This window comes from Lampris incognitus, chromosome 13 (genome assembly GCF_029633865.1).
Source record: "Lampris incognitus isolate fLamInc1 chromosome 13, fLamInc1.hap2, whole genome shotgun sequence".
Lineage (NCBI taxonomy): Eukaryota > Metazoa > Chordata > Actinopteri > Lampriformes > Lampridae > Lampris > Lampris incognitus.
In genome coordinates, this window is record NC_079223.1 from 14,414,578 (window position 1) to 14,438,484 (window position 23,907).

Here is a 23,907-nt window from a genome sequence, read left to right on the forward strand (position 1 = left end):
ACTGCCTTGCTTAAAGGCACATCAGCTGTAGGTATCGAGGGAGGGGGGCGTGCCGTTCATTCACCCCCCACCCACATTTTCCCGCCAGTCCGGGGATCGAACCAGCGACCTTCCAGTCACAAGCCCACTTCTCTAACCTTTAGGCTACGGCTTCCAAGTGACCTAGCATGACCTCACCAGTCTTAGCCCAAGCTGGAGCACCGCGGTCTTCCTCAGCCGTCCTCCGATAGACTTGCAGATTTTCTGAAGGTCAGAGCCCAAGCGGTCCATGGCCATAAAACGGTACCTGAAAGGAGAGGACAAAGGCCATGTGTCTTCCCAAATTCCATACTAATTATTCCTGCTTTTAATCCCATTAAAATCACACTTTAAGGTAAAAGCTGCATTAGCGCCTGCTGGAGCCAATATCACACTAACATTTTAGACATTTCTCAGACATTCCTATCTTGCAACGAGTGCCACACTAGAATATGTTCAGAATAAGTTGGCTGGACACTAAAACAGAAGCGCAACACTTTCTTGGTCAGAATGAGACTACTGCAGCCTATTCTATCCATCCATCCATTATATAAACCGCTTACCCCACTCAGGGTCACCGCGATGCTGGAGCCTATCCCAGCAGTCATTGGGCGGCAGGCGGGGAGACACCCTGGACAGGCCGCCAGGCCATCACAGGGCCGACACAAACACACACACACACACACACACACACACACACACACACACACACACACACACACACACATTCCCACCTAGGGACAATTTAGTATGGCGGGTTCACCTGACCCACATGTCTTTGGACTGTGGGAGGAAACTGGAGCACCTGGAGGAAACCCACGCAGACACGGGGAGAACATGCAAACTCCACACAGAGGACGACCCTGGATGACCCCCAAGGTTGGACTATCTCGGGGCTCAAACCCTGTACCTTCTTACTGCGAGGCGACTACACTAACCACTGCGCCACTGTGCCGCCCCCAAAAGCTACATGTTATTTGATTGTCAGAACGGTCAAACTTTTGTGGATGACAAAGACAGTACTGAAGAGTGATACTGAATAAGAAAATTCAAATTTATATCTGTGCTGACTATACCTTTAACCCTGTGTGAAATATATACAGTGGGGAGAACAAGTATTTGATACACTGCCGATTTTGCTTGTTTTCCCACTTACAAAGCATGTAGAGGTCTGTAAATTTTATCATAGGTACGCTTCAACTGCGAGAGATGGAATCTAAAACAAAAATCCAGAAAATCACATTGTATGATTTTTAAATAATTAATTTGCATTTTATTGCATAAAATAAGTATTTGATCACCTACCAAGCAGTAAGAATTCCGGCTCTCACAGACCTGTTAGTTTTTCTTTAAGAAGCCCTCCTGTTCTCTACTCATTACCTGTATTAACTGCACCTGTTTTAACTCGTTACCTGTATAAAAGACACCTGTCCACACACTCAATCAATCAATCAGACTCCAACCTCTCCACAATGGCCAGGACCAGAGAGCTGTCCAAGGACATCAGGGAAAAAAATTGTAGACCTGCACAAGGCTGGGATGGGCTACAGGACAATAGGCAAGCAGCTTGGTGAGAAGGCAACAACTGTTGGTGCAATTATTAGAAAATGGAAGAAGTTCAAGATGACGGTCAATCTCCCTCGGTCTGGGGCTCCATGCAAGATCTCACCTCGTGGGGCATCAATGATCATGAGAAAGGTGAGGGATCAGCCCAGAACTACACGGCAGGACCTGGTCAATGACCTGAAGAGAGCTGGGACCACAGTCTCAAAGAAAACCATTAGTAACACATGACGCCGTCATGGATTAAAATCCTGCAGCGTATGCAAGGTCCCCCTGCTCAAGCCAGTGCATGTCCAGGCCCGTCTGAAGTTTGCCAATGACCATCTGGATGATCCAGAGGAGGAATGGGAGAAGGTCATGTGGTCTGATGAGACCAAAATAGAGCTTTTTGGTATAAACTCCACTCGCCATGTTTGGAGGAAGAAGAAGGATGAGTACAACCCCAAGAACACCATCCCAACCGTGAAGCATGGAGGTGGAAACATCATTCTTTGGGGATGCTTTTCTGCAAAGGGGACAGGATGACTGCACCGTATTGAGGGGAGGATGGATGGGGCCATGTATCGCGAGATCTTGGCCAACAAGCTCCTTCCCTCAATAAGAGCATTGAAGATGGGTCGTGGCTGGGTCTTCCAGCATGACAATGACCCGAAACACACAGCCAGGGCAACTAAGGAGTCGCTCCGTAAGAAGCATCTCAAGGTCCTGGAGTGGCCTAGCCAGTCTCCAGACCTGAACCCAATAGAAAATCTTTGGAGGGAGATGAAAGTCCGTGTTGCCCAGTGTCAGCCCCGAAATCTGAAGGATCTGGAGAAGATCTGTATGGAGGAGTGGGCCAAAATCCCTGCTGCAGTGTGTGCAAACCTGGTCAAGAACTACAGGAAACGTCTGATCTCTGTAATTGCAAACAAAGGTTTCTTTACCAAATATTAAGTTCTGTTTTTCTGATGTATCAGATACTTATGTCATGCAATAAAAAGCAAATTAATTACTTAAAAATCATACCATGTGATTTTCTGGATTTTTGTTTTAGATTCCGTCTCTCACAGTTGAAGTGTACCTATGATAAAAATTACAGACCTCTACATGCTTTGGAAGTGGGAAAACCTGCAAAATCGGCAGTGTATCAAACACTTGTTCTCTCCACTGTATGTTATGGTAAGTTAAAGTTTTTTCAAATGGGAAACTATAAAGGACAGTTAATTTTGTCCAACAAAGTACCTGTATTACCACCTGTTACACCCTTATCAGGTCTCTTTGGACACTGTCCTGCGTTAAAGCCGAAAAATATCTGACATAAGCTGACAGAGGAGTCGTAAGGGAAACTGTCATGATGTAAATGTCCAACTAATAATGGTTAGTTCAGTACCTCGTTCCGTTGTGCTCGGCCAGCCCGGATCCCCAGTAGGCTGGGATGCCCAGAAAGTCCAAATTACTATTTTTCATCCATGTTTGAACTGGAACAACATTTGGAGAGGAATGAATATGTGAGCACATAGATCTGAATTAGGATATTTCGGAGATTTCATACACTGACTAAAGTCATCGCGTGAAACTAATCATTGCTTCAGTCTACAAGCTTCATGTTTACCTTGCTCGGACTTTTGCATAAATCCCATTGACAGAAGCCAAGATTTCAGGACAATGGCATTAACATCTGCCCTGCCTCCTAGTTCTGCAGATTTGTTCCTTTGTCAGAACAAGAAGTCGTGATTTGGATTCTCCCTCTATGCCATTTTCATTATTGCCAGCCGACTAGATTATACAGAATACTATTAAATCTGGTGGGCACAAGAGCATCCTGTACTTGATCAGTCAACAGGCTTTCATTCTGATACACCGGGGCATATGATCTGATCATCACATTTATAGTTATTACACCCAATTACCAACATTACGTTCTATTGAGTCATGCCTTGCCTATGTGGCCCACTTCATGGCCAGACCCGCCTCATTGAAATTACACAGAAAGAGAGAGAGCAAGAGAGAGAGAGACGGAGCAAGAGCGAGCAAGAGAGAGCAACAGCGAGAAAGAGAGAGAGAGATGGACTGAGCAACAGCGAGCGAGCGAGATGGACTGAGCAACAGCGAGCAAGAGCGAGTGAGCGAGAGAGAGAGACAGTGAGAGAGATGGACTGAGCAACAGTGAACGAGAGAGAGAGAGAGAGAGAGAGAGAGAGAGAGAGAGAGAGAGGCCACAGGTGTCTGCCAAGTGTGGTCAAACTGATTGATTCACCAGACTCCAGTGGCATGCTTGGCCACAAAACCCCTTAAGTAAAGACTGGCCAAAATTTGTCCCCATTTCACAAAAACACATCTCTCCAGATTAACTGGAAAGCTTATTGATGCATCAGTAATAATTCAGGTCAGGTTATGATGTCGCGTTGGTATGCTGGACGGACGGTGGTACTCACTACTGTCTGGTTTGGCTGCTCTCTGGTAGAACTTGAGCTCAGAGAACAGGGGGCCATTCTCATGGTACTCCTGCAAAAAAAAAAAAGAGACACACACGGAATTTATTTTTTGGTTTTTATGATGGCAGATTTAGAACACTAATCTGAGTGGGAAAAATCCTCCCCAGAAACAGGACCGCATTTTCAGGGATAATCCAATTAATAACACAACTCAACGAAAAAAAAAAAGTCATTTGAATGGAGAAGCAACTGAGATTTCAGCTTTTCTTCTTCACTTTTTCTTACAACCACAAGAAACTGGAATGTGTGGCTTCAATGAAGTTTTCCTGTTCAAGTATTTGCACAATAAGTACGACTAAACCATCAAAGACATAAAAAAGACTGAGAAATTAAAATAAAAGAGAAATTAAATCAAGACTAAGACTACATTGACGCAACGTTTACGTGAAGGATTGCTTCTTCTTTTATTCTGCGTAACATAAAATCGAAAAAAAAAAATTTCTAAACTCACAGGGGATTGTCTAATGCCCCTTTCCCACTACATGGTACCGGCTCGACTCGACTTTTTCGTTTCCCATTACTGGAAAGTACCGGCATTTTGGTAACTGTTACCACTTTTCTGGTACCACCTTTGTCGAGGTTCCAAAAAAACAAAAAACAAAACTGGAGCGGGTGCCAAAATCAATGCAGGCCAGCTACACTGAGGGGGTGCTGTTACGGTAATGGAAAACGACACTCTGCGAGTCGAGTCAAGTCGAGTCGAGTCGGTACCATGTAGGGGCATAAGTGGCATAAGTGTGTGCAGGGCTGATGGTACTCACCACTTTTATGACATAACTGGCGTCTTCAGGGACCGGGGCATGTACATTCTGGGAAGCTAAGAGAGGACAAGCGAGAATGGCGATTTGTTCAACAGACGTGTAGGCTACAAAACTGAGGCATCAAGCAACCTTTGGCGCCACACAATAACACTTTGGGGTTTGTACATATTAGCAAAGAGCATGACCAGATTTACAAAATGATATATCTAGAATCAAACTGAGACAAAAAGTGAGGAGGCTATTGCTTGGTGAATGACCCCAGGGTGTGCTCCTTTTTCCCACATACAAAACCTTATATTGTCCACCTTATTTACAAAATGAGTGAGACATATTTCTGACAACTCAAAATCAGGTTAAAAAAAAAAGGAAATGGAAGGACCATTATTAACAAAATCAATTACCCCGAAGAGAACTTTAGGATCATGGTTATTTCTTGATATCAGTTCAGAGAAGTACGCCGATCTCGCATCCTTAACTGCCTTCTGGTAAATGAACATTTGGTTTTTCAGGGTGTTGTGTGCTAATTCAGACTCGATGACCTTCCATTGTAGTTCTGATTTTCTACAGGGTCTTCTCAGGGCACGAGGGTGATTGTTCAGCCAGGGGGAGGTTATTTGATTTTTGTTTCCTATTTTTAAACGGTGTAGTTTGGTCAAGGATGGATAGGCACTGATCACTGAATGAATCTAACAGTGCATCTGGATAGAGTGGGGATATAGAGGGATTAAAGGATGATGAATTAAAAGCATCACAAAATTTAACTGCAGAGCCAGCGTTGAGAATGTGAGGGCCTGTTTTAGGCTAGCAGCTAGGAATAGCGAGCTGTAGTGGACCTTTGAAAGCGACAGCTTTACGGTCAGTTACAAGCATATCCACCAGATTAAGACACTCGAGAGGGAAACCAGATGAGAGAACAAGGTCTAAAATGTGACCTTGGGAATGTATGGCCCCTTTAACAGATTGAATGAGGTTAAAAGAGTCTATAAGATCCAAAAAATGGGAAGTCAGGGAATGGGAAGGATGATACACATGAATATTAAAACCACCATAATAAGCACTCTGTCATATTTTGGCATGACCACACATAGAAGGACAGAAAACTCAGAAATAAAACTGAATTAGGGGGCCTATAAATTAAGATGCAGAATAAAGGGGGAGGGGGCCAGTGATTAAAAAAAAAAATCTCCCATCTGGGTAGAGTAGCGGTCTATTCCGTTGCCTACCAACACAGCGATTGCCAGTTCGAATCCCCGTGTTACCTCTGGCTTGGTTGGGCGTCCCTACAGACAAAACTGGCCATGTCTGTGGGTGGGAAGCCAGATGTGGGTATGTGTCCTGGTCGCTGCACTAGCACCTCCTCTGGTCGGTTGGGGCGCTTGTTCGGGGGGGAGGAGGAACTGGGGGGAATAGCATGATCCTCCCATGCGCTAAGTCCCCCTGGCAAAACTCCTCATTGTCAGGTGAAAAGGAGCAGCTGGCAACTCCACATGTATCAGAGGAGGCATGTGGTAGTCTGCAGCCCTCCCCAGATCGGCAGAAGAGGTGGAGCAGCGACCGGGACGGCTCGGATGAGTGGGGTAATTGGCCGGATACAATTGGGGAGAAAAAGGGGGAAATTAAAATAAATAAATACATACATACATACATAAATAAATAATAAAATCACAGATAAAATTACCAAAAGTAACAGGATGGCACTTAAGAACTAACTTATAAAAAAGAACTAGAATCAGAATCAGAATCCCTTATTCATCCCTAAGGGTAAATTGGGTAAATTGGGTAGGCCACGCCCTCTTCCAGAGGGCCTGGGAATATGAAAATGTGCAAAGTCAGGTATATAGCCTTAATCAGGGGAACAGAGTCCCCTGGGGACAGCTATGTCTCAGTAATCATACAATAGAATCATTAATGATAAAGGACTTATTACCAAGAGATCTCACATTCAAGAGGCCAAAATTGTTTGGTGTCAAAGCAGAGTAAAAGCCAAGGCGAGTACAGCAAATAGGATTCAAATTGCAGATATCTGCTCCAGGTATTCGGTTGTTGTTTCTACTATTGGATGCGCCATGTGGATGAGAGGCATGGTGTCTAAGAATAGTCTGTATGGGGGAAACTCCTGGTGAGAGGGTCAATGAGAGATGAGGCCAGCGAAGGGAGTCAGCAGGCGGAATAGTAACGCCAGGTGCCACTACAGGCAGAAGCGGAGGCTCCGGGAGGGAAGAGTGAAATGTTAATGGTCAGTCACATGGAGAAGACTGTACGGCAGGTATAAGTGGTGGCTTTGCGCCACAAGCACAGTAGGCAGGTTCAATGTCGTCCTTGATGTCATCAAGTATAGCAAGAACTGTTTGACCTGACAACCTGTATCTGCGAATGATTTCGGTCTCAGTTAAATGAAAAAGTGATATTCTCCTGCAAAATATATGCTCACAAGCAGTTACCACCAACTCTCAGTTACCACCAACTCCCTGAAGACGGCAATAATTTTCCACTCTAACTGCATATGGCTATCAGCAATGAGGCTCATTTGCATAGAAGCAGGTCAATTTTGCACCAAATGTATGCATATTACATAATTTAAATACTAGCAAATAGCACAGGAGCACCGAGACGCTATTTGCTAGGCAGTGCAGTAACGGGTGCATTTTACCCTTTGCGGGTGCTTTGAGAATTACATGGTTTCTTTTAGTCTTATTTGTGCAGGTTTAGTGGCCGCAAAAGCTGCACAATCGTTTGGTGAATCCATCAGTGAGTGTTTTGTCAGAGTAATTGTTATTTGCGATGCTTCAACTGTGCGCTCTCCCTCCGCTTGGCTGACCAATTGTGTAACTTTAGTGACGTTGCCAGTCACCTGATCCAGTGGCCCAATCGTATCAAACATGCTCACTCCATCAGTCCCTCTAAACATGATCACTCGGTTAGTCCTGCAAACATTTATGTGATGATGACAGTTTTATTTTGTTTTTAGATTTCCGTAAGTCTTTTGACACTGTCGAGCACAGCTTTGTGTTTCAGGCTTTGGAGGAATTTGGCTTTGGTCTTTACTTTTGTGAGGATGTTATACAATAATGCAAATTGTTCAATTAAATTACCTGCAGGCACCTCTCCTAGATTTGATTTAAATCACGGCGTCCGACAAGGCTGCCCCATCTCGTCTTACTTATTCCTGATCTGTGCTCAATTACTTCCAGACTTCATTAAGCTCAGTCCCCTGAAAGGTATCACAGTAACTGAAAAGGAGATCATTCTTAGTCAGCTGGCTGATGATACTACTCTATTTCTAATGGATGCTTCACAGGTTTCTGTTGCCATTGATACAATTAAGACTTTCTTATGCTTCTGGGCTCGTTTTGAACATCAGTAAGTGTGAGCTGCTCACCCTCAAAAACTGTAATGTTCCCTCTATTTTTAACATTCCTGTGATAGATTCAGTCACTTACCTTGGAATAGTTATTAACAAAATCCAAAACACTAGATGCCCTTTGAATTTCGACTCAATTTTAGGTAAGGTATAACAAAAACTTAATTCATGGCTTCAAAGGGATCTGTCAATTAGAGGTAGAATTTTGCTAACAAAAGCAGAGGGCATATCTCAACTTACATATACAGCCTTATCTTTAGATGTGAATAGACAGACATCTACTGCCATTGATAAGACACTTTATAAGTTTGTATGGAGACACAGAATACACTACGTTAGAAAATCAGTCTTAATGAACTCATATGAATCCGGTGGCCTGAACTTCCTTGATTTCCCCACACTAAACAACACTTTTAAAATAAATTGGCTTAAGCAATTTTTTAGAAACCCAAATTCAATTTGGAACTTTATCCCCAACTTCTTGTTTTCTAAACTTGGTGGCCTTAAATTTATTCTGCTTTGCAGCAATAATGTTGAAAAAAATCCCCCTTTCACAAACAAATGCTTCTGTCTTGGTCTTTAATTTACAAACATAATTTTTCACCCCACCGATACTACATCTGGAACAACAGAGACATTTTGCATAAACATAAATCGTTGTTTTTGGAAAACTGGTTTGTCCATGGAATTCAGTTAGTTAGTCAGCTCTTCAATTCTAAAGGCGCATTAATGTCATACTCTGAATTTTTACACACGTATGGTATTCCTGTACCTCCAAAGGAATATGCTGTAGTTTTTGATGGTATTCCTTCAGGTGTTGTAGCACTCTTTAGCTATTCAATTGCAGCTGAAATGTCTCCACTGCCACTGGATACTGCTGTTACTAGCGATGGTCAAATCTGCTTCTCTTCTAAAAAAAAAAAGAAGAAATAATAACTGTGATATACGTTCTTTATTTCAAAGAGAAATTGTCTCTGTTCCAAATGTGATTTCTTACTGGAATAACCGTATCCCTAATCTTAATTGGAAGAAAATCTGGTGTTTGCCCTCTAAATATTTAATTTTGAACAAAGTGAAAGAAGTGTCTTTCAAAATAATTCATCGTTTTTATCCATCCAAAATATTTATGCAAAGATATAAAAAGGACATTAATGTTGACTGCTCCTTTTGTCATTTGGTTCCAGAAGAGTTAACCCATTTATTTTGGTCTTGCTCTTGTACATGCACCTTTTGGCAAGATATTTCTACTTTTGTTACCCATAATATTGACCCCGACTTTTCCCTTTCTTATGAAAATATGTTGTTTGGTTTTTTTACTTACTCGCCTTCTAAAACAAATAACTACTAGTATATCATCAATCTGATTCTATTACTTGCTAAATCACACATCCCTAAGTCTAAATTCTCCAATCATAAACCTTTTTTTAATATTTGTGAATGAAGTCAAACAATATATTTCGACAATTCTGTATTCTACGAATAGGAAAGCCACTAAAACTATAAATCTTTGTACTCAACTCGACATTTTTCACAGCTGATTTGCTTTATTTTCATTTCATTTCTATTATGATCCCCTGATATTATGTTAATTGTTCTTGTTGTTGTTTGTGTTATGTTGTTGTCTTAAGTTGCAACACTTTGTTGTTTGCCAAAAATTTGTGAATTAAAAAAAAAAAGTTAGTCCCGCAAACTTGTCAAGTCATTCAGTCAGTCAGTCAGGGACATTCACGTTTGTAGGGCTGGCCCGCCGACCAGTCGAGTCAAAAAGAAGTCTGCAGGCTGCAGAGCCTTCTCTTAACTGTGCCTCCTTACTTTGGAAAAGTCTCCCAGCTACCACCAGAGAATCTGACTGTAGCCTCTTTCAAATCTAAACTGAAAACCCAGGGCTGCTACTGGCCATTTGGGTGCTCTAAGCCATTATGCTTAGGGCATCCAAGGATGTTAGGGTGTTTAGTGTCCTCCCTCTCGCATTTGGTGCCCTATGCACAGTGCGTGATTCAAGTGTACATAGCAGTGGTGCTGTGAAAACCTATCTGTTCTCATTAGCTTTCAACTAGTTCTTTTATGTCTTTTATGTCACAACTATCCTCTTCAAGGAGGTTCTCAGTCTCAATGTATTTTTATCTGTACGTCTTAACGGTAATCTCATGGTTCTGTCCTGCCGACGAGGCTGTTCCTCAACTTCCTGAATGCATCACACCATTTTAACCTTCTGTTTGTATCTCTTGAGCACATGAGTGCCCATGTTCTATGCCTGTCCCCTCCCTCTCCAGGACACATTGTCTCCCTTCATGGACTGTCTGATGACCATGAATCATCTCTCTCTCTCTCTCTTTCGACTGCCTGATGACTTCGGAGCCTGTCTATGTGATTTTGAGTCCTGTTTTCCCTTGGACACAATCCCTTCCTCATAGAGATTTGAGCTATCATTTGCACTATTCTCATTTAAAATTATTTACAATTTTTTTTTTTAGCTATGACAACATCTCCATCACTCATCACTTCTCTCGTCTTCTTTCTTTCTATGTGAACGCTGTGTCAAAGTCTGCCTCACCTCTTGTGTGCATGTGAAGTCTGCTCTCTCTGCAGGGCCCCACTGAGCAGAGCTGGTTTGTGGCGTGGGGTCCCGCCGACTCTTGACTTATTCTGTGGGGTTCCTGACGTTGTCTTGGATGGTCAGATTTACTAAATTGGCCTTGCCTTGCACGCTTTACAATTTTATTACCCAGCACATTTAAATTTGCAATTTTTTTGCATTAACTGTATGTATTCTACATTACCTTACTCCGTGTAATCTATGCTGTTCCATCATAATTATTTTGATCTTTTGTGTATTTTGTGCATTTGACACCTATTGCATGTCTGTTCATCCTGGAAGAGGGATCCTGCCTCTGTTGCTCATCCTCAGTTTTCTCCCATTTTTTTTTTTTGATAAGATTTTTCTTGTGGGCATCCGGGTGGTGTGGCGGTCTATTTCGCTGTCTACCAACACAGGGATTGCTGGTTCGAATCCCTGTGTTACCTCCAGCTTGGTCAGGCGTCCCTACAGACACAACTGGCTATGTCTGTGGGTGGGAAGCCGGATGTGGGTATGTGTCCTGGTCACTGCATTAGCACCTCCTCTGGTCGCTTGGGGCGCCTGTTCGGGGGGGAGGGGGAACTGGGGGGAATAGCGCGATCCTCCTATGCGCTACGTTCCCCTGTCGAAACTCCTCTTTCAGGTGAAAAGAAGCGGCTGGCAACTCCACATGAATAAGAGGAAGCATGTGGTAGTCTGCAGCCCTCCCCAGCTCGGCAGAGGGGGTGGAGCAGTGACCGGAATGGCTCGGAAGAGTGGGGCAATTGGTCGGATACAACTGGAGAGAAAAAAGGGGGGGGGATTTTTCTTGTGGAGTTTTTCCTCATTTGGGTCTAGGGTCCAAGGAGAGAGGGTGTCGCATGTCGTAAACTGTCATATCGTGTTTATTGAGCAGACTACAACGGACAGTCTGGACTGCAGAGAAAATCTTTGGTGCCAACCTGCCGTCCATTCAGGACTTATACATCTCTAGAGTCAGTATACGGGCAGGCAACATGACTGTACCCATCACACCCTGGCCACAACCTGTTCCAACTCCTCCCCTCTGGTAGGTGCTACAGAGCACTGCACACCAAAACAACCAGAACAGTTTCTTTCCACAGGCCGTCACTCTGATGCACACTTAAAACTGTCATACAGTGTCAGAAACAATCCCCGTCCAATATACCTGTAACACTGAACACCCACCATACCTACAAATACTAAATTATATATCCTGTAGTTTAAACACAGTTTTAACACATCATCATTCTCAAAAAGAAATCTAAGCACGCTTCATATACTGTATAATGTATACATGTATATTCTGTCGGTCATGTCCACCTACCTCATGTATGTAAAGTAACCTGTTCACATATTTATTCCAGCACGTTTGCACTCTGCACAATTACACTATCATCTTCCTGTTACATCATTGTTTACATATATATATATATATAAAATAATTTTTATATACATCTATATCTGTACATAGTAGTGTTTATGTTTACCTTGTCTTTGTTTTAGCTGTATGTCTATTCTGTGTCGGTACATGGAGAGCAATGGAGGAACTGGAGTCAAATTCCTTGTATGTGTAGGCATACATACACATACTTGGCCAAATAAAACTGATTTTAATTCAGATTGTAAAACCGTTTGGGACTACCTTGTGAATTTGGGCTATACAAATAAACATGAACGTAGTAGGGCTGTACCGAATAGTTTCCAAGTTCGATGCTTCATTCATAACTGACATTTGAAATCTAAATCAACATTCAAATGATACAGCTTGTTTTTGTGTGCCTATTCATTCCGTTTATATTGACAAAACTGATGAGTTATATTCATTAAAGAAATGTGATTTAATAATAAAAAAAAGACTAACTTATTTACCCGGTTTCCTCCCGCAGTCCAAAAACATTTAGGTCAGGTGAATCGGCTGTACCAAATTGTCCCTAGGTGTGAATGTGTGTGTGTGTGTGTGTGTGTGTGTGTGTGTGTGTGTGTGAGCCCTGTGATGGCCTGACGGCCTGTCCAGGGTGTCTCCCCACCTGCCGCCCAACGACTGCTGGGATAGGCTCCAGCATCCCCGCGACCCTAAGCGCAGGATGGATGGATAACTCATTTAATCTGATGAATCACTTTATTCAAATTGAAGATTTTGTTTGAGAATTCTTTTTTTTGTTTTTATGATGATGTCATAAAATATGATAACAGACATCGAAGCTTCATTCAAAAAGCTTCGAATGTAAAAAAAAAAAAAAGACATTGGGTACAGCCCTACTTGACTGTGAAACTAAACTATTAAACTAAAATCTACACTAAACTATTCAGGGGAGAGTAGTTAATAGACAAGAGATGGTCAATTATTGTGAATGATTTGCTGGTTACCTAGGTAGATCAATCCAAAGCCACCTTGTCCGATGATTTTGCCCAGCCTCCAACTCTTCTTTTCAGTGTCAGTCAGTATGAAGTCATCTGGCAGTGGTTTGGGTAAAGCTCTTTTCCTTGGTGGTGCCATGAAAGCTCAGAATTGTTCGATCTGTGGGACAAAAATGTTTGGGACATTTTGAATAACTCCAGTTTTACCACATTCTGATTTACAGAACGCAGACATTGAAAAAAAAAGTTGATCCAGTTTCCCAACACATTTCACAATACATGTTGTTCTTGGATCCCACTCCTTTAACAGAAATACTTTATGGATAAGATGTAAATGGATTGTAATGGACAAAGTACCTTCATTTTTAACTCACCGTCTAGCTTAAAGCTAAACGGAAGAATTGATTTTACATCTCATTGGGCTGAGTAACTGAGTTCACTGTACCAGAAGCAGCTCACGAGGACTGTGATAGTGATGTTTGTGAGTGGGAGGTTGAAGGTGGCAGGGCTGTAGCCCAGTGGTTCTCACTCAAGTCCTCGGGGACCACCAGTACTACTTATTTTCTATTCTGCCAGGTAGGTCATTACATCCACCTGTTGTTCCAGGTGTAAAACCTCCCTGATTGGAGGCTGGAATTACTCAAACGGGGATGGGCAACATAATCCAGAAAGGGCCGGTGTGGGTGCAGGTCTTTGTTCCAACCAAGCAGTTACACACCCGATTCTATTAGTCAACCAACAATCTTTGCTAAGGACCTTGATTTGTAGACTAAGAGTACATCTGTTCCATCTTACAATGCTGTGATTGCAACCATTCCCCAACACTCTGTGAATAGTACACATGGCCATTTGTAACTGTAGTTAATGGTGACGTCAATTTGCATATCAAACCAATCGTTTGTGTCCAGATGAACTGATCAAACTTTCTGTGATTCTGCTCTCCTTTTACCGGTTCCTGTTAGGGGTCGCCACAGTGGATCATTTGTTTCCATCTCTTCCTGTCCTCTGCATCTTCCTCTGTCACACCAACCACCTGCATGTCCTCCCTCACCACATCCATAAACCTCCTCTTTAGCCTTCCTCTTTCCCTCTTCCCTGGCAGCTCCATATTCAGCATCCTTCTCCCAATATACCCAGCATCTCTCCTCCACACATGACCAAGCCATCTCAATCTTGCCTCTCTCGCTTTGTCTCCAAACCGTCCAACCTGAGCTGTCCCTCTAATATACTCGTTCCTAATCCTGTCCTTAGTCACTCCCAGTGAAAATTTTGGCAAAAAATCTTAGCATTTTGAGAGTGATTTGATTATTCAATCAATTTTAGTAGTTTGATTGCAAATATCCATCCATCCATCCATTATCTGTACCGCTTATCCTGCTCCCAGGGTCACGGGGATGCTGGAGCCTGTTCCAGCAGTCATTGGGTGGCGGTGGCAGCCCCCCCCACCACACACACACCCCCACACCCATTCATACCTAGGGAAAAATTAGTACGGCCGATTCACCTGACCCACATGTCTTTGGACTGTGGGAGGAAACCCTCGCAGGCACGGGGAGAACATGCAAACTCCACACAGAGGACGACCCCCCAAGGTTGGACTACCCCGGGGCTGGAACCCAGGACCTTCTTGCTGTGGGGCGACCGCACCAACCACTGCGCCACCGTGCCGCCCTATTATAAATATGAAACACCAAAATTGATGGTTGATAAATTTATGAGACTGGTTTGAAAACCCTGTTGCACCCACAGCACGTTTCGTGCACCGCAATGTAATGCAACGCGCTCTACACGATCTGCAGTGCATGGTGGAAATGAAGCTGACGATAAAATACGAGACAGATAAAAGGAAAACGTCTTTCTTCAACATCCGACAACATCAGGAGTTTATGACCCTCCTGCCTCTTGACTCGAACCGCGTTCTTCTTTAGGGGGACTCAAACCCGCTTGCGACGGCTGACAAACGTCATAACTTTCACGTCGCGTAACTTTGAACTTTTATGTAGAAAACGTGAATTTGAACTACCTTTCCAATCATCCGGCGGGGACGTTCGTCCGAAGATGTTTACATTCAGGCCGTCAAACGCGCACAACGTCAGCTCAGCAGCACAAATCCCAATGTAGTTATTTCCGGAAAGTTTGTCCCGCCCCTCTTTCGGTTTATCCAATGGACAGACAGGAAACAGTTTATTGGCACAACTTTGGACCAATCGTCATCGACAAACTAGAACAGAAACCGTTCTATTTTGTCAAAATAGAACCGTTAATGGTGTTGGTAAAAGTGCTCAACTAACACTATACTGTACTATGCTGTACTATAGTGTACTATACTGCACTATGCTGTACTACAGTAGTATACTGTGTGTTTTCTTTGTTGAATCACATTAGCGGCTGACGAGTGCGCGACGCACGAAACAAGCTTGTACTGCTATGTATTAAAAGTTTTGTTTCTCTCTCTCTCTCTCTCACACACACACACACACACACACACACACACACACACACACACACACACACACACCTCTCTCTCTCTCTCTCTCTCTCTCTAACACACACACTCACACTCACACACACACACACACACCTCTCTCTCTCTCACACACACACACACACACACACACACCTCTCTCTCTCTCTCACACACACACACACACACACACACACACACACACACACACACTCACACTTAGCACAAAAAGTAAGGAAATTTGTGTTTGGTAGATTATTTCTTTGCTGTAACAACGCTTCTTGGCAATAAATCTTATACTGTTGGAAAGCCTGTTTAGTTCCCTTTTAAATGGCGCCACATTTGTAAGGAATATGGATTTTGTGGGATGAGCAGCAGAGCTGAGTATGTGGGTTGTGCCCATGAAAAATTTGCCAACTCTTCTCTGCCAATGCCAAACAGTTTATTTTGCTGCTGCTATTGACTCTTGTTTTGAGCTTCTGGTACCCCAGGTGCTGACAACCATGTGCCTGGTATAAGATTTATTGCCAAGAAGCATTGTTACAACAAAGAAATAATCTACCAAACACAAATGTCCTTACTTTTTGTGCTAAGTTTATATATATATATATATGTGTGTGTGTGTGTGTGTGTGTGTGTGTAACCTGCTAACATATTTATTCCAGCATCTTTTCACTCTGCGCCATTGCACTATTGCCTTCCTGTTTCACCTGTATATAGTCATTACTTGTACGTATATATTCCTGAAGATTGTTGTGCTGTTAAAGTACATCGAGAGCCACTAAACTGGAGTCAAATTCCATGTATGATTCTGATGTCTGAATCCGTGTTGCCATCAATGGAGGAGACAGTTCACATGTGCAGACGGTATCATTTGTTGGATGTAGTCGTTTTTTTGTGGGACTTCCTAGTACAGATTTCAGCTCCAACGCGAACAGAAACACATTGTGCACACGACCCCTTGCCAGCATGGTGGCCTTATTACCTTAGCTTTGGTATGATAATGGAAAAAAAAACTCATTCATTCATTCATCTTCAGCCGCTTCTCCAGGGTCAGGTCACGGTGGCAGCAAGCTCAGTAGGTCATCCAAAGGAGTTGAATCAAGTGCAACTGGACTTACTTGATTCAACTCCTTTGGATAACCATGACCTGGATGAATGAGAACATTCACAGACAAGCTCAGTAGGGCGCTCCAGACGCCCCTCTCCCCAGCAACACCCTCCAGCTCCTCCTGGGGGATCCCAAGGCATTCCTGGGCCAGATTTGACACCTAGTCCCTCCAGCAAGTTCTGGGTCTACCCCGGGGTCTCCTCTCAGTTGGCTGTGCCCGGAAAACCTCCAAAGGAAGGCGCCCAGAAGGCATCCTAATCAGATGCCTGAACCACCTCAACTGGCTCCTTTCGATGTGAAGGAGCAGCAGCTCTACTCCGAGCTCCCTCCGGATGTCCGAGCTCCTCGCCCTATCTCTAAGGCTGAGCCCAGACACCCTACGGAGGAAACTCATTTCAGCTGCTTGTATCCGCAATCTCACCCTTTCGGTCACTACCCAAAGCTCATGCCCATAGGTGAGGGTTGGAACGAAGATTGACTGGTAAATTGAGAGCTTTGCCTTCTGGCTCAGCTCCCTCTTCACCACAATGGTCCGGTATAACGTCCGCATTACTGCTGATGCTGCACAAATCCACCTGTCAATCTCCCGCTCCATCCTACCCTCACTCGTGAACAAGACCCCAAGATACTTGAACTCCTTCACTTGAGGCCAACTCACCCCCAAAAAACACAAAGAGAAAAAATAACGAGAGAGGGAGGAAAAAGGTAAAGACTGAGCCTTCCTTAAGGAGACAAAGCCCCAGCTAGGGCTCAAATCCTTTGTCAAAACACATGTATAACACAACATTAACAGACTGCAAACATCACTGTTGAGACCACATGATTGACTAATCTTGTATATAGTATTCACACTGTCCTCATGTTACTAAATGCTTTGCTCTGCAGAGCTGTTGGTGAGATACTATCACTACTGGATTGGGTTCATTATCAATCATTATATCGTTGTTTTTAATAAGAATTAAATGCTAAAATTAAGCATTGTGACATTTCATTTATTGTACATGTCACCCTCTATTCTGTTCATGCCTCTAAACATGCCTCCGTTGATGTAGACATAAGGTAGTCGTGATGTTGGCACCTTTTCTATTATCTTTACACAGTATTTACTGAAGACTAAACGAAACTTTAAATATTCAAAATCACTCTAAAATTCAATATTAGAGCACCTCCAAATTTATCAGCATCCAGTCCAATGAACACACAGCATCAGCAGCAGCAGCGGTGTGGTGTGGTGTTCTGACTGTGGCCGGGGCCTTCAGACGTGCTTTACTCTGTACTTGTACAAATCAATAGCAGTTTGTTTTCTTGCATTCAAAACCTCCCTGATGTAAGTCAGCTTGATCTCCATTTTGCTGTACAACATGGTCAATATCATACCCCATTAATGAACACAGCGTGCAGGAACAAACAGACCGCCGTAAACTGCCGGTGGATGCGACGCAACACATTTCTCCTCGCACCGCTCCCAATCAAGGGCGCTTTATTCAGATGAAAGGAGCTGGAGAGCACCTTGTTTTGTAGCACCTGCAGTGAGCCTATCGATCCACAGGTCCCCTTAGGGCCTCATTTAGGAATCTAGGATTACACGATAAAGGAAAGAAAATAACAAATGATGGGCTGAACATCAGGAAGTCAGAAAGAAAACTGGAGGTAAAACGGTGAAAACAAGGTCTACTTTAGACTGCGGATGAGCTCAAAGCGAGGAACACCGTGTCTGCAAAGATGAACGGGGACGAAACCCTTAGCGAGTGTGGCCTAGCTGTTGCACTGAAGGACCTGCGGTCTATCTTTAAGTACCTGCTGTTGTATCTAATTGGCTTAGAAGTGCTTTAAACACACAACTGTCTGCTAACAACTTTGCCAATACGTATACATAATTTATAGATTGCAGTATTAAAATATTTCCCTTAATCTATGTGTGATTGGGCCACACAAGCGCTGTGGGCTGGATGTGTTTGCAAGAGAAAGTATGAGCACAAAGGACTGAATCTATTTCAGCTGTTTTTCAGCTTATGGACTTTTTTTTTTAAGTTAAAAGACTTAAATGTCCTGAAATTGTGTTTTTTCACGAGTCAATTAGACACATGTTGCTGTGTACTGACATTTGTTTGGAGTTTTTAAAAGTGACATAACAAGCATGGTTTCCGAAACCACAACTGCTTACTTATAAAAAAACAACTCTTCTTTAAAATTAAACCAAAGCCTACGTTGTGTGTTCCCACAGCTTGGGTTAAATGGAGCACCTTGCTCCTGCATTTCACATAGTAGGGTAAGTTTTTCTGTGAAGCTTAAGACCCAATCAATCTTCAAGCCAGCGGCATTAAAGGGACATTTCACTGCTAACAGTTTGCACTTCCAACCTGTGCTGGTGGTCCATCCAGTCTTGTAAAACTGCTTTGGTTCAATTCATTTCGACAGAGAAATCGATGTTCTCCTGCCAAGAGAGGTTTTCAGCATTGCCCACATGAGCCAAAATGCATTGCATGAGAGTTTCTCATTGGTGGACATTAGAAAACAAACATCTCAGCCAATCAGCCTTGTCGTTCTTCTGCCATCTAACCCATGGATTGAAGAAGTAGGCCAGTTTGCTATAGGGGGGCTTTGACGACGATACAGGTTGTGTCTCAAACCGCTCTCTAGTTCAGTAAATTATGAAATGCCGAGGGACTCGGACATTTCCTGGTGGGTCTCAGTGTCAAAATTGTTCCAGTGAACTTGAAGTTCAGCTTTCTAGAAAATTCCCAGAATGCTCTGTAAAAAAACAGTTACGCCATGTCTGAAATCATTCACTCGTTCACTATTCATTACTCCCTATAAAGGGAGTTCTATACAGAGGACTACACATATAGTTAACTCATTGGCAAAATAAAAAAAAACTTTTGGGCACTACTTGGGTCATTTTCTCTGCACCGTTAGTTATGTCATTGCTGTTGCACAATTAAAACGTGCCAGATCAACATTCACTAGTGGACTATCCATAATAAATACTGGCAAGCATTTTCTCCGTGCACTGCTCTGCTCACACTAAACATATTTGTGCCACAACTCATGGAGTTGTCTCGTGCCTGTCGTCATAAGGAAAAACAAAATACAGGTACTCCATAGAAATACTTTTTAATAATACTCTTTATAAAACAGCTTTTAGAGCTCTGGGGAAATGCCACCCAATGGTAATCTTTCTTTGTTCTCACAATCATTCAAATATTTTTTTTTCACCCCAATTGTATTTGGCCAATTACCCCACTCTTCCGCTGCTCCACCCCCTCTGCCAATCTGGGGAGGGCTGCAGACTACCACATGCCTCATCCGATAGATGTGGAGTCACCAGCCGCTTCTTTTCACCTGACAGTGAGGACTTTCGCCAGGGGGACGTAGCGTGTGGGAGGATCCCGCTAATCTCCCCAGTTCTGTGTTGTAACTCACTATCTACTGAACTAGGCAACAGTTTGAGACAACCATAGACAACATTGAAAAGTATTGTATATGTATAGAGATGCCACTCCAACAATACATGAAAATTATGCTGAAAATCAGCAAAATTCCCCTTCAGCATGTGCAGTAGCTAATCTCTCCCTGCAGCAGAGGGTTTAGCTCTATTTCCCATCTACTTCTACCTTTCCCCTTCTTACTCTCTTTATTTCTCTCTCTTTTTTTGCCCGTCCCTCTCCCTCTCCTGCCCTCTCGTTCCCTTCAACTTCTACTGCCTCTCGCCCGGGGTAATTGCTCTATGAGCTCGGCAGCACCCTGTGAGGAACGCCGAGGGCGCCTCTCGCCGGCTCTCATAGTCCAAGCACGCTGACACCAATCTTGGTGAGGCCATGACACCATTTTGTGTAACTGGCCCTTATGATGGAGATGGCATAATTGTCCTAATTGGGAAAGGGAGGGTGCGCCATGCACGGCTGGTGTGGTGGTGACCCACCCCGGCCCAAGTCCATATGGTGGGAGGCTGATAATGAGCAAGTTAATGTGCTGTGTCCACCGGTAAGAGATACTCAATTTGGACATCGTGCCAGGATGGAGGGGTATTTACCCCTCTGTGACTCCTCACACTTTCTTTCTAGTTTTTGGTTTCTGGTTTTTCTCACACAAGCATTTACATTCACTTTCTGGTTTTCAGCTGGTGAACATTTTTGAAATAGTGACTATAGTAACTGGGCCTCTTGTGAAGTGATGTATGTACATAGAGTTTATACTTATAAACAGTGTTACATATTGGCTTGTTTATGGGCCTTACATCCGTCTATAATTATAGACATCAGTTCCTCATATCCAAAATGGCATTATTACACTGTTTTATGTTGTGTATCATTTGTTTCTGGCCTCGTCCCTCAACTCCCATCATGCAGCTGTGTCATCATTCTGCGTTGTGGCACTGTACCATTTATGAATATGAGATGTAGTGCCAGTTCCGACAAAAGTAATACAAATCTAATGGCCAGTAATGATATGCTGTTGCTACTATTGCTGGGTCTGTGCCTGTGTGTATTTGCATGTGTGTGTGTGGGTGTGTATACCCTCGCTGCTCTATGATTTGATGCTAATAAACCCATACTTTCTGCTCTGGGGAGCAAGTACTGACCAGGATTCAGATTAGGCCGGATAATAGCTTCCAGGCCCGGGGCTAAATTGAAATCTAAAACCCAGACCAAACATCATTTAGCCCTTAAATTTTTAGATCTTGCCCAGCAAGTGGAAATCTGAGATATGTCGCTATTTAACTGTAATTTGCTTTGTTTCATGCAGCTGTTGCATTGTTGAGGCTGCAGAGAATGCAGCAGATCCATATTTAAACTTGTATTGTTATTCCAAAACATAAGTATTTTTGTTGGTATGCAAATGTTTGTCAATAAATGTTAATCATATAAAAGTTACTCCAACTCGCTCTTTAATAATTTCAATAGATGTAGTACTTTTGTTACATTTTTATTCATTCTATACAGTAACGTTAATATCTATATAAATTTAACTCGATATCTATCCATCGTCTATGTATTTAATATGTATGTATGTATGTATGTATGTATGTATGTATGTATGTATGTATGTATGTATGTATGTATGTGTATGTATGTATATATATATGTGTATATATATATATGTATATATATATATATATATATATATATATATATATATATATCTTTCCGTCTATCAATCTATCTCTGTCTATTCATCTATTTGATTTAAACCTAACGAATTTATCCTGATTAATGTTGGTCTGTCTGAGTTATATAAAACAGTATACAATATTATACACATACAATAGACATACAACAGTATTTGGCTTACTAGAAGTGTCATATATTCTGGATGTGGCTTTTTGAACATAACAAAATAGGTCCAATATTGCACCACAAGTTCGTTTTATTATATAAACATGTATCCATAAACCCAAACCATTTAGCAATGTAATTGTAATGTATAGTATGTGTTATGTGTCACACACATTTCCATACTCTACTTTATACAGGCTACATCCAGACCGGTGTTGGAGGGGACATATTTTGCAGCCCCACACTACCATAATACTACTGGTAATATTACTTTACTCAGTAAGATACCAGAGTACTGCAACAAACTACTGCTTCCATTTCAGTCATCTCATAACTACCTTTGTTATCCTAATTAGTCATCGTCCACTCATATTGGTGGGAAGATGGCGACGTGAACTTACGTTTGCGGTGGCCTCACCCAGTACGGTCCTTGCAGTGTCTTTGTCCATGGCTGTCCACGTCTTCATTTGATGGCTGGGAGAGCTAGTGCTGGATCGGCTGGGAGAGTTTGGTGTGCCGCGTCCTGTGGGCTCAGGGACCATGGCCCTGCCCGGAGCTGTGCCAGAAGAGGAAACACGGAGGGCTGTCTGACAGGATGCGAAAGTGGGGCAGGATAAGCTAACTGCTAGCCTATGCAGACCGGTAGTTCCAATAACACTGAGGGCAGTCTGGCGGCGGCCTCGCCTAGCGTTGACTGTGTTTTTGGTGTCGTAGTTTTGAGTGCGGGGAGGTGTGTCAAAGGTGTCTGACTGGGAGAGTTGGTGTTGGATTGGCTAGGGGAGCCTGATCTGCTGCATCCGGTGGGCCCAGGGACCATGGCCCTGCCTGGAGCTGTGCCCAAGGAGGAAACACCAAGGGCGTTTTTTCAGGACACGGAAGCGGGGCAGGCTAAGCTAACTGCTAGCCCATGCAGACCGGCAGTTCCGACAGTCTGGCATTTGTTCTCTCGGACAGTGATTTATTTTTTCTTTGTAGTTTGATATATGGGTTCTTGTAGTTTTTATATACATATGTGTTTTTGTCTTTGTGTTGCATTGCTGTGGGAAATGATATTTCGTTTCATTTCATGTATGCAAGTATATGAAATGAAATGACAAAGTGTTCCTGAATCCTTATTCCTGACACTGACTAAGCTTAGATGCGAAATGGCATCTAAACTGAGTTTTTTATATAATTTTTTTTTTACTCTTTTGATTTGACCGAAAAAATTGGTCATGACTATCTGGTGTCTGATCAGACATTACAGGGACGCATCCATGAAGATAAGACTGACGACTGGCTGCTGTCACCGGTTTGGAGACTCTTAACAGGAAGATGGTCACAGGTGCTGTACTAGTTATTTCTTCCATAAAAGGTTAAATAAAGATATTGAGACAACAATCATGTCAATGTCATCACAATCTGGCTCATTCAGGAAAACTCATGCTAAGAACAAAGGTTATTCTATCGATTCTCGAGGAGGATAATTTCTTCTGAATTATCCATCCATCCATCCATCCATCCATCCATTATCTGAACTGCTTATCCTGCTCTCAGGGTCGTGGGGATCATGCTGAAGCCTATTCCAGCAGTCATTGGGCGGCAGGCGGGGAGACACCCTGGACAGGCCACCAGGCCATCACAGGGCTGACACACACACACACACACACACCCATTCATACCTAGGGACAATTTTTATTAAGGCCAATTCACCTGACTTACATGTCTTTGGACATGAATTAGTTTATTCTAAAAGAAAAACAAGACTCCCACGTTCTCATTTAGACCTAAACCAGAGATGTCCGTGTGTATTTATTATGAGAGCTTTGTGAATCCTATCAAGAAACTTTCCCCTCACGGCCCCATTGTGTTTTCTCAAGGTCTCCTACAGGAGCCTTAACCTCCAACAATGCAGCGACCAATACTGTAACATTTACCTTTTGGGAAAACGATCAATACAA

General features: G+C 42.9%; 1 protein-coding gene across 3 annotated transcripts in view; it reads right to left on the reverse strand.

Moving 5' to 3' along the window:
* vrk2 (VRK serine/threonine kinase 2) overlaps positions 1 to 15,231 on the reverse strand; it is a 44,189-nt gene extending 28,958 nt beyond the window's left edge. Inside the window, exons 1-6 of one of the 3 annotated variants that reach the window (XM_056291756.1) lie at positions 14,592 to 14,763; positions 13,126 to 13,276; positions 4,817 to 4,872; positions 3,996 to 4,065; positions 2,951 to 3,038; positions 178 to 286 (exon numbers count right to left, since the gene is read on the reverse strand). In XM_056291756.1, coding sequence (XP_056147731.1) covers positions 178 to 286; positions 2,951 to 3,038; positions 3,996 to 4,065; positions 4,817 to 4,872; positions 13,126 to 13,255 — 453 coding nt within the window. In that variant the 5' untranslated portion in view covers positions 13,256 to 13,276; positions 14,592 to 14,763. Of the gene's footprint in view, positions 1 to 177; positions 287 to 2,950; positions 3,039 to 3,995; positions 4,066 to 4,816; positions 4,873 to 8,949; positions 9,088 to 13,125; positions 13,277 to 14,591; positions 14,764 to 15,139 lie in introns of those variants that run through there. The other 2 variants (XM_056291755.1, XM_056291757.1) reach the window with 2 other exon arrangements.
* Positions 15,232 to 23,907: the final 8,676 nt, after the last annotated feature.